Here is a 15,981-nt window from a genome sequence, read left to right on the forward strand (position 1 = left end):
TAATTATAAAAAAAAAAGACAACAAATAGGTCTGTCTTGAAAAAGGTGAAACCAAGTTTCTCTTTGGAGGCTAGGATTTTGAAGCTCCATCTCACATACTTTGGGCATGTGGCCAGGAGAGACCAGTCATTGGAGAAGGACATCATGCTTGGAAGGGTGGAGGGGCAGTACAGAAGAGGAATACCCAAGATGAGATAGATAGACTAATACAGGTGTGTCAGAGTCCATGAGACTGCCTCAGAACAGGGCAGGCTTCAGAACTGTTGTACATAGGGTCACTATGAGTCACAGGTGATTTGACAGCACATAACTATTCACTCTGAGAAATTATGTATTAGTGGCAATTAAGGTAACAATCCCTCACTTCTAATTCAAATACCAAATCTTACTGCTTTACTGGTTCTGAAATCTGTTGCAATGACTATGTAGACTTTACAGAACCATACTCATGGTTATGGGGTTTAGTAGGGAAGTTAACAGGCTATAACTGAGGTTGGCAACAGGATACGATCCCTCAGTCCAGACAGCTTCTCAAGCATAGTGCAGGCCCTTTGAACTTCAGCCTTACAACTTAGGTCAGTTTTACAAATTTTCCTTAGTCCTGCCAATTACAGTTTCTTCTGTCAGTCCTCCAGCAAGCTTAGGTGAAATCCTCTGTCTCTGTCTCTGTGTGTGGCAAATAGTCCTAAACCAGTTCTGTATCAGGTTCTCTGCTGAGGCTGCTGATGCTTTTGTATAGATCTTGATCTGGCTGGGGAAAGAATTCTTGGGCATAAAGGATTGAGTCAACTACTGCTTCCTCTTCCTTGTTGGTTGAAGTTCTCAATTTCTGCTCCTGGGATTGTTCTGTTTAAACCTACTGAGGGCAAGACTAGCTAATCCCCTTGTGAACAGACTAACACTCTGTATGCTCCTGCCCATCCATGTGGCAAAGTCCAACTCAATGGCTAGGAAAGCCATTTTGAACAATAAACTCTTGACACCACAGGACCTTTTCAAAGTTCAAATGAGCAAAGATGTCAGTTTGAAGACTAAGTAAGGTACAACTGATCTAAGCCATGTTGGGTTGGGTTTTTGGGGGTTGGGGTGTTGGGTTTTTCTTGCCTTTGTCGCCCCCATTGATGTTTTAATGAAAGTTTATAGAGAACTTGGATTTCCATTCATTCATTGTTGCACATTTTCCTCCCTGTTCCTTCTCCCCCCAGTTCATGTTTTTGTTTGGAAAAAGATATGTATTTCATTGTTATACAGCTCCCCCCCCAAAACCAGTCCACTTTACTATGCAGCTCTTATTCTGAACTCTTGTCATGTCAATAATACCTAATCATATATTCCTTTTATGTAGTTCTCTCCCTTTTCCATTTCAGTATTATGCACATTATTTATCTCCTCTTTTCTTAGTTTTCCCCCAAACCTTCATGTCAGTCCTGTTTTATAACAGTGGCATTATTTGTCTTTTTTTCCTTTTTGTGACTGAGATATTTCGCTGAGGATAATGTCCTCCATGGTCAACCATTTTGTATAATATTTCATGAGGTTTTTTGTTTTTCAGTGCTGCATAATACTCCCTAGTGTGACTATACCACAGCTTCTCTATCCATTCGTTTGTTGATGAGCACTTGATGTTTCCAACTCTTTACTATTGTGAATAAAGCATCAATAAAGATGAGTGTGCATGTATCTGTTTGGGTGACAGTTCTGGTTTCTTTAGGGTATCTTTACTGTAGTGGAATTGCTGGGTCAAATAGTATTTCTATTTCCAACTTTTTGAGATAGTGCCATACTGCCTTCCATAGAAGTTACACCACATTCTTGTTTTTTTAGGGGAAGTTGAGTCAAGTATGGCTCATAGCGACCCTGTGAATAACTGATCTGAACATTGTCCTATCCTGTGCCATCCTCACAATCTCTGACACATGCAATTCCATTGTTGAAATCATCATGCCCACTTACCTGGTCTCTTCAATTTCTTCCTGTGCATCATTGAATTGTGGTGTTGGAGAAATGTACTGAGTATCCTATGGACTGTCAAAGGAACAAACAAGTCTATGTAAGAGGAAGTGCAAGTCTAAGGATTGCTCTTTAGAGGCAAAGATAGTGAAACTTTGTCTCATAAGCTTTGGGCATATTGTCACGAGGGAACAGTCCTTGGAAAAAGATCTCTTGCAGGGAAAGGTGAAGGATCAGAAAAACTTTCAGCAAGATGTGTTGACATAGTGACTACAACAATGGACTTGAGTATATCATAGATCATAGATGACATAGAACAGGGCACATTAAGATCTGTTCTTTACTGCACTGCATTCCAAGAGGTATGCAGTTCAAATCCACCAGATGCTCTGCTGGAGAAGGAGGGGCACTCTCCCCTGGTACCAGTCAGATCCGATTTGATGATACACACACACAAAATAATAAAATAAAAAAAAATTTAAAAATCTGTTCTTTATAGTTTAGGAGTTGTAATCAACCCAATGGCACCTAACAACAATAATGTAGGTTTTATGAACTTCTGGTGGCAAAACATGCTACGTGTTGCCCTGCTAACCAAAAGGTTACAGGTTTTAATATACCAACTGTTTTATGGGAGAGAGCTGCAAGTCTCCGCCTGTAAAGATTTATATCACTGGAACCACAATGGTGGGTCACAATGAGTCAGAATCCAGCCAACAGCAGTGGGTTTGAGGTAGGCTGCACATTGGGCAACAAGTCTTACCTAATTAGTGTTCCAATGAAGCACAATTTTTAGCGTGCTTATGTAAATATTTAAGCATTTGGTTTCTAACAGGAATGTTAGTGGTTTGAATCCACTTGTCACTGGGGGAAGAAAGATCTATCTGCTCTGTAAATATTGTCATTCTTGGGGGCTATCCAGTCAATTTCAATTCTTGATTGCCCTAAGTACAGCAGATTGAAACCTCACCAGATCCTGTGCCACTATAGTCACTATGTAGTCCCTGCACTCTACTGCAGTCACTGTGTCAATCCACTTTGTTGAGGGTCTTCCTCTGCTTGTTGACACTCTACTTTTTCAAGCCTGCTGTCCTTCTTCAAGGACTGATCCCTCCTGATAATAACATGCCCCAAGTAAGTGAGACAAAGATTTACAATTCTTGCATCTATGGAGTACCCTGGCTGCACTTTCTCCCAAGACATATGTGTTTATTCTTTTGGCCGACTATGGTATATTAAATACTGTTAGTGCCAACACCACATCAGTTCTTCGATCTTCTTTATTCATTGTTCAACTTTCACATGCATATGAATTGAAACATTGAAAATACCATGGCTTGAGCTTGTGACACTTTAATCTGTAAAATTACATCTGTGCCTGATAGCACTTTTTCCCCCTTGTTGTGTACTGTCAAATCAGATCTGACTGGTACAAGGGGAGATTGCCCCTCCTTCTCCAGTGGAGCATCTGATGGATTCAAATGCACACCTTTGGTATCGCAGCATAGCTTCTTGCCACTAGGCCACTAGAGCTCCCTCTGATATCACTTTTAAGAAGTCCTTGAGAGCAGACTTGTCTAATGCAATATGTCATTTGATTTGTTGCCTGCTTCCACAGATGTAGATTCAAGTAAAATGAGATTCTTGACAATTTCCATCTTTTATGCACTTAGCATGATATTTATTGGTCATCAACAACCTGAATTATTCAGATGATACAACCCTACTTGCTGAAACGGAGGAGGATCTGGAGCACCTGCTGCAGAAGGTCAAGGACTGTGGCATTAAATATGGATTGAAGCGCAACATCAAGAAAACAAAGATTCTCACCATTGAGCCAATTGGAAGCATTATGATAGATGGTGCAGAGATTGGCATTATGAACAGCTTTAGTTTGTTTGGCTCCACAATCAACACTCTTGGTACCAGGAGCCAGGAAATTAAAAGACTAATTGCATTGGGAAAGTCTGCTGTTAGAGACCTCTCCTGAGCACTGAAGAGCAAGACATCAATCTGAAGACTAAGGTGTGCCTGACCCAGGTCATATTCTTCACAATTACTTGCTATGCATTAGAAAGCTGGACAATGACTAGGGAGGATAGAAAGAGAATTGATGCCTTTGAGTTTTGGTGGAGGAGATTACTGAGTATACCACGACTGCCAGGAGAACAAATGGGTTCGTTCTAGAGAAGGTGGAATCAAGCAGTTCCTTAGAGGCAAGGATTCTGAGACTTTATCTGACATACTTTGGCCATGTTGCAAGGAGTCCTTGAAGAGGAACATCATGCTTGGAAGGGTGGAGGGATAGTGCAAAAGAGGAAAACCCTCAATGAGATGGATTGATTCAGTGACTGGGGTAATGATTGTAGGTGTATTAGAGACAATAAGGTTGGCACAGGATAGAGCAGGTTTCAGGGCTATTGTACATAGAGGGTCCCTATGAGTTGCAAGTGATTTGACAGCACATAACAACTTGAAGATTTTTGTGTTCTTTATATTGAGGTGTAATCCATACTGAAGGGTCTAGTCTGATTGTCAATACGTGCTTCAAGACTGCTTCACTTGCAACAAGCAACATTTCTGTATATTGCATGTTAATGAGTCTTTCTCTGATTTTGATGCCACATTCTTCTGTATAGAGTCCAACTTCTCAGATTTGCTCAGCATATATGTTGAATAAGTGTGGTGAGTGGATACAACCCAATACACACCTTTCCTGATTTTAAACAAGCAGTATCTCCTTATTCTAGCAAAACAATTGCTTCTCAGTTCATGTACAGGTTCTACATAAGTGCAATTAAGTATTCTGAAATTCTCCTTCCTCTCAATATTATCTGCAATATATTGTGATCCACATAATCAAGGCTCACTGCATAGTCAAGAAAACACAAATAAACATGTTTCTGGTATTCTTTGCTTTCAGGAAGATCTATCTACAGCCCAGGAATCCCTATGGGCCAGTTCTACACTTTCCTATAGGGTTTATTGAATCAGAATTGATTAGATAGAAAACTTTTGATTGACTTATAGATGATTGTGTCAGAATTCACAAAGCTTGTGAGAGTAGGATATATTCAAAGGTTACCAAAGCATAAAACTTTGCTAACACCATCACAAGATCAGTGACCAATGAATAGAAAACTGTAGTCTTGGAAACAGAGCAAGTTTTCTGAAACAAGTTTCAAGTACTTCAATTAACTTGATTACTGAAATACAACTATGTGAAACAGTCAAGCTACTTTTAAAAGTTAGAGTTCAAGGCATAGCCACAGGCATTAAAGATTATATAGTTATGAAATGTTGTTGTTGTTGTTGTTATGTGCCGTCGAGTCACTTGCGACTCATAGCGACCCTATGTACAACAGCCCTAAACCGTTATACCGTACATAGGTTTGTAATGTTTAATACAATTCCCATTAGTGTCCTGGGTAAGAAGAGAGCTCTATATAAAGCAAAAGGTTTAATTTTATTTCATAATACTAAGCAAATGTTTGCTTTGCCATCAGCATTTTTCTTTTTTTTACAATTTTTAAATTTTTTTATACTAGTTTATTTACAAAATTCTAATACATTGTTTTTCAGACCAGATTCTTCCAATTTCCCTCACCCCGACCCCAAACCCATCACCCCATCACCAGCCTGATATATAATCGTGGCTCATCAGTCTCGACAACCCAGTTCTCTGCCGCCTGCTCCCCAAGGGTCTTTAGCATCCCCTGTGGCCCCGCCCCTTTGCGCCCTAAGCCCCGCCCCTACGTTTGTGACGTCGAGGAGGTCGCACCTTCACACTCCCCGCGCCCTATGCTGCGCTCTGCAGATTGTCCCTTTACTGTCTGGCACGTTGGAGGCTTTTTTGGTTTGAGACTCTCCAGCCGATCTGGGGCCATGAAGAAGCTAGCTGCTGGCTTCCTTCTCTCATTCCTGAAGGGTGAGAGGTTCCCGCCTTCTCCTGCGGTCCTTCACCTAGTGTTCAGGCCTATACTCCCCCTCTACAGTTTTCGAAATTATTTCTACGGGTAGTCACATCGGTTGGCTTCCCTACCTTCTGAGATCCTCCCTGGCTCCTTCTTTTTGGCCTTTGTCCCCTGAATCTCTTCACTACTGGTCAGCAGAGATTATCTGCCCAGGGACCCCCCTCAATTCCCTCTCTACCTGGGACTCTAGCTGCTAATACGGGTGAACCTTTGCCCTAGACAGGTTTGGGAGTTAGGTCCATCCATCCATCTGTCCCCTGCAGTGCTCCTTCTAAATCTAGCACCTGCCCCAGCTGAAGATTCGACTTCGAGCTCCTCTCCAGGCAGTCCTCTGTCTGTCACCGAGTATGAACATTTCTTTGCACTGCTGACCCCAACCTGGAAAGCAGAGACTGCTTGCCGTCTCCGTGCATCCCATGGCTGCCGGAACCCCACACTCGTCCAGCTGGACCAGTATGAAAACCATGGCTTGGTGCCTGATGGTAAGGATCGATCGTGTTAGTGGAGAGACTGAGGAACCAGGGGTCACTCGGTGCACAAGGCAGAAGCCCTGTGCTAACCAGAGACAAGAATGATATGGCTGCAATCTTAATTTGAGCCTCTGTCCTCCTCTTTACTTCAGGTACCCAAAGCCAGCTATCCTTCCTCTGAACTTTCCCCTTGGGTGTTTACCCTCTCTTCCCCTGCTCTTTCTCAGGTGCTGTCTGTTCAGACCTCCCTTATGCCTCATGGTTTGAGTCCTTCTGCCAGTTTGCTCAGTATCGTTGCTCCAACCATGTCTACTATGCCAAGGTGAGGCCTACAGAGGTGGTGGCAATTGAAGAGCCACCACTTTTCCAATCATTTACCCACTTTTTTTGTATGAATACAGTCTCACCTTGAACATTTAAACTCTCCGAACAATACTGTCATGAGAAAAGTAGAGAAGAGAGATGGGTAGAGGGAAAAGAGATTAGCCTTTCTTCCATTTCTTCTATGAGGTCCATAGTTTGATTCAAGCCAAATGCAGAAGAGTGAAGACAAGAATGTGACCATTCAAAACCTGGGTTTTATCTTACAGGGGAACCCTTTCTCAAGTTTAGAGGCTTCTAGCAAGAATCATATTCCTTATTTAAAAAAAAAAGAATCATATTCTTTCATCCCTGCCTAGAAACTGTGAAAGATGAGAAATGCTGGGCAAGGGAATAGGAGAAATGTACCCTTAGGGAAGAATATTTTCACTTTCCACTTTCCTTCTCTTCCTGTAGAGGGTCCGGTGCTCCCAGCCCATCTCCATTCTTTCATCTAACACTATCAAGCAGATTGACAGTCCAGCTGAAGTAGCACCCACCCTGTTGACCTCTCGTGTATCATCATCTGCCACAGGTAACATCATCCAGGCACCTGGCCTGGCCAACTACTAGCAACTCTTTCCACAAGTCTCTGAAGTCAAGGTTTAAGGCGTGAATGGTAGGGAAATTGGAAGGGTGCATCTGATTCAGGCCATAGTCTTTTTAGTCACTTGCTATGCATCTGAGACCTAGACAATGAATAGGGATGATAAAAGAATTGACGCCTTTGAGCTATGGTGTTGCAGAAGAGCACTGAACATCCCATGGACAGCCAAGAGAATGAACAGATAGGTCCTGGAGAGGGTGCAGCCTGAGTGCTTTTTGGAGGCAAGGATGATGAGAGTTTACCTCATATACTTTGGACATGTTGCTAGGAGGGGCTGTTCCTTGGAGAAAGACTTGATGCTGGGAAGGGTGGAGGGTCAGTGAAGGAGAGGAAGACCCTCAACCAGGTGGACTGACACAGTAACTGCTGCAACGGGCTCTCATGTGTCAGGAAGTGTGAGGATGGCGCAGGTTAGAGCAGGGTTTAGATCTTTTGTTCATAGGGTTGCTATAGTCATGCTCAACTCCATGACATTAACAACAGCTGAGAAGGTGAGGGAGATAGGGAGAAGCAGGTAAAAAGCTGTTTATATAAGGAAGAGCCTGTTTCATGTGAGTAATAAGTGAGAGCTTTTCTATCCTAAAAATCTCTCCTAAAATTTCTTGTAATTCTATCCTCAATCCATTTACACACACACACACACACACTCTCTCTCTCTCTCTCTCTCTCTCTCTAAATAACAAAGATATCCTTCTATTAGGAATTCCCCTGGGACTTTCAAGCTAACATTGTTACTTTAGAAAAGATTAGTTGTAAATTGTTCAAGCAGTATCTGAGGTGGGGGTTAGGGCTAAGGGTCATTTGTAAGGGGAGGTAGGAAATTGAGACATGCCACGAGCATCACACTTTTGCCATGGTGTTACTCTTTCATTTGAATCCTCATATTCTTGTCTGTGTTTTGGGGAGAGGGGTTGTATGAGTATGTGTGTGTGTGCATATGAGTGTGTTTTTTCTTTTTTATCAAAAAAGGAGTGTGTCAGGGATGCATCCTTTTTTAAATTTTCTTTCTTATTATGTACCATCAAATTGAATCTGACTGGCACAGAAGGAAATTGCCCCTCCTTCTCCGATGGAGCATCTGGTGGAGTCGAACTGCATGCCTTCCAGATTGCAGTGTAGCTTCTTGCCACTAGGCCACCAGAGCTCCCTTTATGAGTGTGATTTAGCCTGCTTTCTTTTGCCTGCATTTATGTGTACGTCCTGTGAATACAGACACTCAGAGGCTACTGTAAACTTAACTGTACCTTTCTCTTGGATTTTCCCAAACCCTGTTACAGCCACAGAGCGAAAGGCCTTCCAGCCGTGGCCTGAGAGGCTTAACAACAACGTGGAGGAGCTGTTGCAGTCACCCTTGAACTTGGGAGGTCAGGAGCAAGTGCCAGGTCTCAAGCAACAGCACAAGGAGGAGCAAGGGCTAGAGCATAAGCAAGGGGAGGAACGAGAAGAGCAAGAGGAACAGGAGGAAGAGCAGGAGGAAGAGGAGGAGCAAATAGAGGAGACAAAGCATGAAGGACAGGAGACAGAGGAGGGAGTGGAGGCAGTGTCTGGACTGCAGATGATCCCAGAGTCTAAGTTTCATTCTGAATCTTTATCTTCCAACCCTTCCTACTTCACTCCCCGGGTGCGGGAAGTGGAGTCTACTCCTATAATGGAGAATGTCCAAGAACTCATTCGATCAGCTGAGGAAATAGATGACGTGACTGAAGGGTATGAGAAGGACACCCTGAAAAATCCAAACCGTGGCAGGTAAAAGACGTTCTTGTCACCCTCACTGACTGTGCCTTTTTTGCTGTCTTCTTAGGGAGTAAGAGGCCCATCTCACCAGCTTGAGCATTCAAACTCCCTTAGACGTGCTGGGGCCTCAGACACACTTAGCAACTGCTTAGCTCACCCATCCTGTGCCTATCATTGGTTTAAGTGCTGTGTTTGATGCACTATCTCTACGTGATCTATTGGTATGAGCGTTGTATATCTGGCACTTCCAGACCTGGGGAATATTCTTGTCTCTGGCCCTAATTAGCTCTGCAACCTTGCCAAAGTCACTTCTCCTTTATGGCCTTCAGTTCCTCATTTGTAAAAGGAGCCACTTGGTACCGAAAACCTCCTAAGTATGCTCAATGTGTGTGACCAAGACTAGCGGCCAAGGGAGGGGAAGAAAGTGGACATGGCTTTCTCTCAGCCCTCTGGCCTACTCCCCACCAGCCAGTGCTGTCTTCTTGCAGCCTCCTGCAGCTGCCCCACACTGAGGCCATGCTGGTGCTGTGCTACTCGATTGTGGAGAACACCTGCATCATGACTCCCACAGCCAAGGCCTGGCAGTACATGGAGGAGGAAGTCCTCGGTTTTGGGAAGTTGGTATGCCTTTGATGCTGTTTAGTGTATATATGCTAACTGGACAGCCTCTGCACGTGGGGATGGACAGTTAAAGAGAGCCTGAGGTACCATGGGAGGGATTTACTCCCAGCGGGGATCCTTTCTCTGGAAAGATCTTTTTTCCAGCCCACCTTAATCAAGTCCCAGATTCGGGAATCCATTCCAGGAATTCGTTCTTCAGCTCTCTGAGTTGTTAGGCCTTGAGTCTTGATCTTGTTCACCATTGTTAGAATCTGGTATTGCTTTAGATTCACTTCACCCCCCAGAGAGTTCGTATTGTCTGTTCCAGGGAGCCTGTATAGACAGTCAAATTTTAATGTGCCCTCAGCACCCAGCAAGTCTATCTTTAGGTTTCATTGAATCTAATTTAACAATCATTTATTGAGGGCTAGTGGACCATCCATGCATCCATGTGTTCAACAAATATTGGTTTGGCACCAACTCTGTACTAGGGATTTGAGATCTGAGCAGTGATTACAATTGATCCAAACCTCTGTCCTCATGGAATCCAATGGGAGAGATAGATGAGAAAATGGCCAGGACAGCGTCATGGGATAAATACTGGGCTTGAAGTAAGTACACAGTGCATAAAGGACCAACTGTGAGGACACCTCTCCCATGGAGGGTCAGAGAATGCTTCCTAAAGAAACTGATGCTGACCTAGAAACCTGAAGATGACAATAAGTTAGCGGGGCAAAAGAGGTGGTAGAAAATTCCTGGTAGGGGAATATATTTTGCAAAGACTCTGGATGAAGGAAGAATGGTAATTTTATAAGGAGTTAAGAATGAGCAGCTCTGAGGGACAAAGAAGAGGCAGTCTGCCCTGGTTAAGATTTATAACCTCAGAAATCTGTTCTACTCTGTCCACCAAGAGGTGGAAGGAGCCAATGGCAGTGCAGTTAAGCTATTACTGATTTCTTGTGAGGACTGAGTGGTGCCCAGCACTATCGCTTTTTTATAAATATCAGTTGTTAGCATTAGCAGATTTGAAGGAGAGTGTATGAGTTCTTTTTAGATAGGCAAAGTTAGCGGTTATTATAGGTCAGCCATTGATAGGCATCTGTCAGGCACATGGCAAGGAGGATTTGGAGTTTTGGAAAATGATCAAATCTGGTGATAAAGATCTAGATGTCCCTAGATGTCCCCTGCAGCAAAAATGATGGTTACCCAGAAGTGGATAAGTCACCCAAGAAGAGAGTACTGAAATAGCACACTGAGGCAAGTTTCTTGAGGACCCATTGGGGAAGGGAGCAGTGAGAAAAGCTGAAGAAGGTTTCTGAAGAAGCTTAATGCAGACACTCTGCAGGTCCTGGGCACTCTGAGGGCTGAGTTGTGCTGCAAAGTCTCAGCCTCAGCCTCTCTCCCACATTCCCACCTCAGGTCTGTGACAATCTTGGACGGCGACACACAACTAACTGTCCCCTCTGTGACTTCTGCTCCCTCAAACTGGAGCAGTGCCACTCGGAGGCCAACCTACAGCGACAGGTGTGCGACAACACCCACAAAACAGCCTTCATCAGCCCCTTCCTCTCATCCCAGAGCACATCCATCGGCACCCAGGTACCTAGCAGACAGCTGCAGTGGGGAACACCACAGGCTCAGGCAGAACAAGGCCGTGGGAAGGAAGCTTCCACCTCTCCCCTGTGCCCTATACTATAGGCAGGGCCTAAACAAGGAGGCCGCTTTTACGGACTGGATATGTATGGAGGGCTCCGAATGGACTTCTGGTGTGGTCGACTCGCCACAAAGGGCTGTGAAGATCCTCGAGTTGCCAGCTGGCTGCAGACTGAGTTCCTCAGCTTCCAGGATGGAGATTTTCCCACTAAGGTAAGAGATTTCCCAAACCACAGCCCCACATCATCTGCGCTCCCTAGCCTTGGAGATGGAATGAGGTTTGGGCTCCTGGTTTCTGAAAATTTGTCTTCCACTTTTTTTCCTGCCTCTTTCCACTGCTATGGCAGTCCCCCTACTCACACTGAATAGGCTTGTGTTTGGCAAAAGGGTAATAATTGGGAAATATGGGATGCACAGGACTGCTATTGTTATGTGCTGTCAAGCCACGTATGACTCGAAGCAACACTATGAGCAACAGGTCTGAACCCTGCCCTATCCTGTGCCATCCTCATCATCTCTGACACATGTACGACCATTGCTACAGTCACTGTGTCAATCTATCTCCCTGAGGGTCTTCCTCACCTTTGCTGACCTTCCACCTTTTCAATCATAATGTTCCTGTCCAAGGAACAGCCTCTCCTGTCAACATTCCCAAAGTATGTGAGATGAAGCTTTCTGATCTTTGCCTCCAAGAAGCAGTCAGGCTGCACTTCTGCGTGATATATGTTTGTTCCTTTGGCACTCCATAGGATATTAGGTACTCTTCTCCACCACAACATTTCAAAGACATCAATAATTCTTCCGTCATCCTTATTTACTGTCTAGCTTTCAGACGCATAGCAAGTGATTGAAAAGAATCAGGTGCACCTTATTCTTCAAACTGACATCATTGCTCCTCAGTAATTTGGGGAGGTCCCAGACAGAACACTTACACAGTTGCAATACATCTCCTCATCTCCTCACTGCACAAGAGTTGTTGTTCGGTGCCATCAAGTCAAGCACGACTTATACATAGCAAACCTATGAACAAAAGATCTGAGCCCTGTTCTGTCCTGTGACATCCTCACACTTCCTGACACACAAGAGCCCATTGCAGCAGTCACCGTGTCAGTCCACCTGGCTGAGGGTCTTCCTCTCCTTCACCGACCCTCCACCCTTCCCAACATCATGTCCATCTCCAAGGAATAGTACCTCCTAGCAATATGTCCAAAGTATGTGAGGCAAAGCCTCATCATTCTTGCTGACAAAGAGCACTCTGGCTACACCATCTCCAAGACATATCTATTTGTTCTCTTGGCCATCCATGGGATGTTCCGTGCTCTTCTCTAACACCACAGCTCAAAGGTGTAAATTTTTTTTCTTTCATCCTAATTCTTTGTCCAGGTCTCTGATGCATAGCTAGTAATCATAAAGACTATGGCCTGAATCAGATGCACCTTAGTTCTCAAGCTGACATCACTGCTCCTCAATAATTTTGAAAGATCCCTAACTACAGATTTTCCCTGTACAAGGCGTCTTCTCTTTATTTCTTGACTGCTCGTGCACAAGACTGTTGTTGCTGTTGTTGTTATGTGCCGTCGAATCGTTTGCGACTCATAGCGACCCTATGTACAACAACCCTAAACCTTGCTCTATCCTGTGCCAATCGCATTGCCTCCAACACACCCATCCCGAGTACCCGAGTCATTGAATCAGTCCACCTCATAGAGGGTCTTCGCCTCCTGCGCTGTCCCTCCACCCTACCATGCATGATGTCCCTCTCCAAGGACCTGTCCAAAGTATGTCAGACGAAGCCCCAGGCTCCTTGGATGAATCTGTTTGTTTTCTTGGCAGTCCATGGTGCATTCAGTAACCTTCTCCAGCACCACAGCTCAAAGGCATCAATTCTCCTTCTATCCTCCCTAGTCATTGTCCCAACTCTCTGATGCATAACAAGTGATTGCAAAAACCATGGCCTGTATCAGGCGCACCTTAGTCTCCAGAGAGACACCGTTGCTCTTGAGTACTTTAGAGAGGTCCCTAACAGCTGACTTTCCCATCACAATACGTTTTTTTGATTTCCTGGCTGCTGGTGCCAAGAGTGTTGACCGTGGAGCCGAGCAAACTGAAGCTGTGAACAATCTCAATCTCTTCGCCATCCATCCTGATGCTACCAATTGGTCTAGTGGTGAGAATCTTTGTCTTCTTGACATTGAGCCTCAGTCCATACTGAAGGCTGCAGTCCTTGACCCTCTGCAGTAAGTGCATGAGGTCCTCCTCAGTTTCAGCAAGCAGGGTTGTGTCATCTGCCATTGAGCCTCAGTCCATACTGAAGGCTGCAGTCCTTGACCCTCTGCAGTAAGTGCATGAGGTCCTCCTCAGTTTCAGCAAGCAGGGTTGTGTCATCTGCATAACGCAGATTGTTAATAGATCTTCCACCAATCCTGACACCACACTTCTCCTCATAGAGCCCAGCCTCTCGGATAATCTGCTCTGCATACAGGTTGAAAAGGTATGGAGATAGGACATATCCCTGGCATACACCCTTCCTAATTTTGAACCAAGCAGTGCACAAGACTAGAAGGCAGGAAATTAGTGTTCTGGTCCTAGTTCTGCTAGTTGCTTGTTGAATGATTTTTGTCAATTCATTTACCCTTCTGAGTTAAATTTTCTTACATCCACTGCTGTCTAGTGGATTCCAACTCAGAGTAACTTTATAGGACACAGTAGAATTATTCTGTAAGTTTTCCACCTCTGTAAATCTTAATGAAAGCAGACTGCCAAATATTGCAATGATTGTAGTTGTTGCTGCTGTTAATTACCATTGAATCAACTCCAACTAATAGGAACCCTGTGTACAATCACTCAAAACCCTGCCTCACAATCTCCAATGTGTTTAAAACCATTATTGCAGTCACTGTGTGTAAAAAGAGCAAGGACAGCCTGAGGATGGTTGGGTCTAACCTCTGCTAGCTCGGCCAGATGGCACTGCCCCCACTAAAACCATCCACAATACAAAACCAGTTCATATGAAATCGGACATGCCCCACCCCCATTCTCCTATACCTCTTTCTACCAATTCCAGCACCGATTTTATTGCCTATTATGTAAAAATCTGTTGCAACAGATACATAGACTTCACAGGAACATACAGTTATGGGGTTATTAGGGAAGTTACTAGGTTACAATTGAAGCTGGCAACAATAGTCTCTCAGTCAGGATGACTTCTGAACTGTACTCATAGGCCCTCAGCTTTCAGTCTCGTGGCTTTAAACCAGAGTTACCCCACAAAAGTAAAGCTAGAGCCTTTGCCCAAGCTTGTTGGAAGACATGTGGTGTACTTGTCAGAACGAAGAGACCACTGGCCTAAAATCACGAGGTGAGGCTGAAGGTAGAGGGGCCTGTGAGCACAGTTTGGAAGCCTTCCTGACTGAAATAATCGTATCCTGTTGCCAGCTTAAATTGTAACCTGTTAACTTCCCTAATAAACCCCATAATCAAAAGCATGTTTCTGTGCAGTCTGCATGGCAATTGCAATGCAGTTTGGATCCAGTAAGGCAGTAGGATTGATACTGGAATTAGTAGAAAGAGGTGTGAGATCGTGGAGGGCATATCTGACCTCAGGGGAATTAGATACTTTAAATGGGGACAGTTCCCTCTTGTGGAGTTAGTGGAGATCACACTTAGCCAACTCAACAGTCTTTGCTCTTTTTACATTGTGTCAATCCATCTTGGATGGATTGTGTCAATCCATCTAACCCTCCACTTTTTCAAGCATGCTGTCCTTCTCTACGAATTGGCTCCTCCTGTAACATGCCCAAAATTCTTGAGACAAAAACTCACCATCTGTTTTGCCATGTATGATGTCTTTCTCGCGAAACTCGACCCTCTTAATCATATGTCCAAAACACATGAGACAGAATATTACCATCAATACTTCCAAGGAGCACTTTTTACAAGGTATCTTGTTTATTTTTTTTTTAGCATGTCAAATTATAGTCAATATTTTTTACCAACACTAATTCAAAGGTATCATTCTTAGGTCTTCCTTATTCAATATCTTTCTTTCTTTCTTTCTTTCTTTCATATGTATGTAAATAAATAAGAAAGAAGGATGTATGTATGTATTTATTTACCAACACTAATTCAAAGGTATCATTCTTAGGTCTTCCTTATTCAATATCTTTCTTTCTATCTTTCTTTCTTTCTTTCTTTCTTTCATATGTATGTAAATAAATAAGAAAGAAGGATGTATGTATGTATTTATTTAAATAAATAAATAAGAAAGAAAGATATTGAATAAGGAAGACCTAAGAATGATAACTTTGAATTAGAGTGTTGGTAAAAAAATATTAACTATAATTTGACATGCTGAAAAAAAAATACCTTGTAAAAAGTGCTCCTTGGAAGTACTGATGGTAACAAACTGTGGCTGACTCTGAGAAGAATGGGAATCCCCGAACATTTAATCGTGCTAATGCGAAACCTATACTTGGACCAAGAGGCAGTTGTCAGAACAAAGCAGGGTAACACTGCATGGTTCAAAATTGAGAACGGTGTACAGGCCATGGTTTTTGCAATCACTTGTTATGCATCAGAGAGTTGGACAATGACTAGGGAGGATAGGAGAATTGACGCCTTTGAGCTGTGGTGC

The 15,981-nt window shown here is 43.6% G+C and overlaps 1 protein-coding gene across 1 annotated transcript in view; it reads left to right on the forward strand.

The window, feature by feature from the left end:
- Positions 1 to 5,835: 5,835 nt before the first annotated feature.
- The window catches only part of ACRBP (acrosin binding protein), a 16,705-nt gene continuing 6,559 nt past the window's right edge, over positions 5,836 to 15,981 (forward strand). The window contains exons 1-8 of the mRNA XM_006891280.1: positions 5,836 to 5,878; positions 6,188 to 6,406; positions 6,622 to 6,716; positions 7,172 to 7,289; positions 8,639 to 9,107; positions 9,584 to 9,716; positions 11,115 to 11,294; positions 11,394 to 11,561. Coding sequence (XP_006891342.1) covers positions 5,836 to 5,878; positions 6,188 to 6,406; positions 6,622 to 6,716; positions 7,172 to 7,289; positions 8,639 to 9,107; positions 9,584 to 9,716; positions 11,115 to 11,294; positions 11,394 to 11,561 — 1,425 coding nt within the window. The remainder of the gene's footprint in view (positions 5,879 to 6,187; positions 6,407 to 6,621; positions 6,717 to 7,171; positions 7,290 to 8,638; positions 9,108 to 9,583; positions 9,717 to 11,114; positions 11,295 to 11,393; positions 11,562 to 15,981) is intronic.

The sequence above is a fragment of the Elephantulus edwardii genome, unplaced genomic scaffold (genome assembly GCF_000299155.1).
Source record: "Elephantulus edwardii isolate Elephantulus edwardi_28Jun2011 unplaced genomic scaffold, EleEdw1.0 scaffold00096, whole genome shotgun sequence".
Classification (NCBI taxonomy): Eukaryota; Metazoa; Chordata; class Mammalia; order Macroscelidea; family Macroscelididae; genus Elephantulus; species Elephantulus edwardii.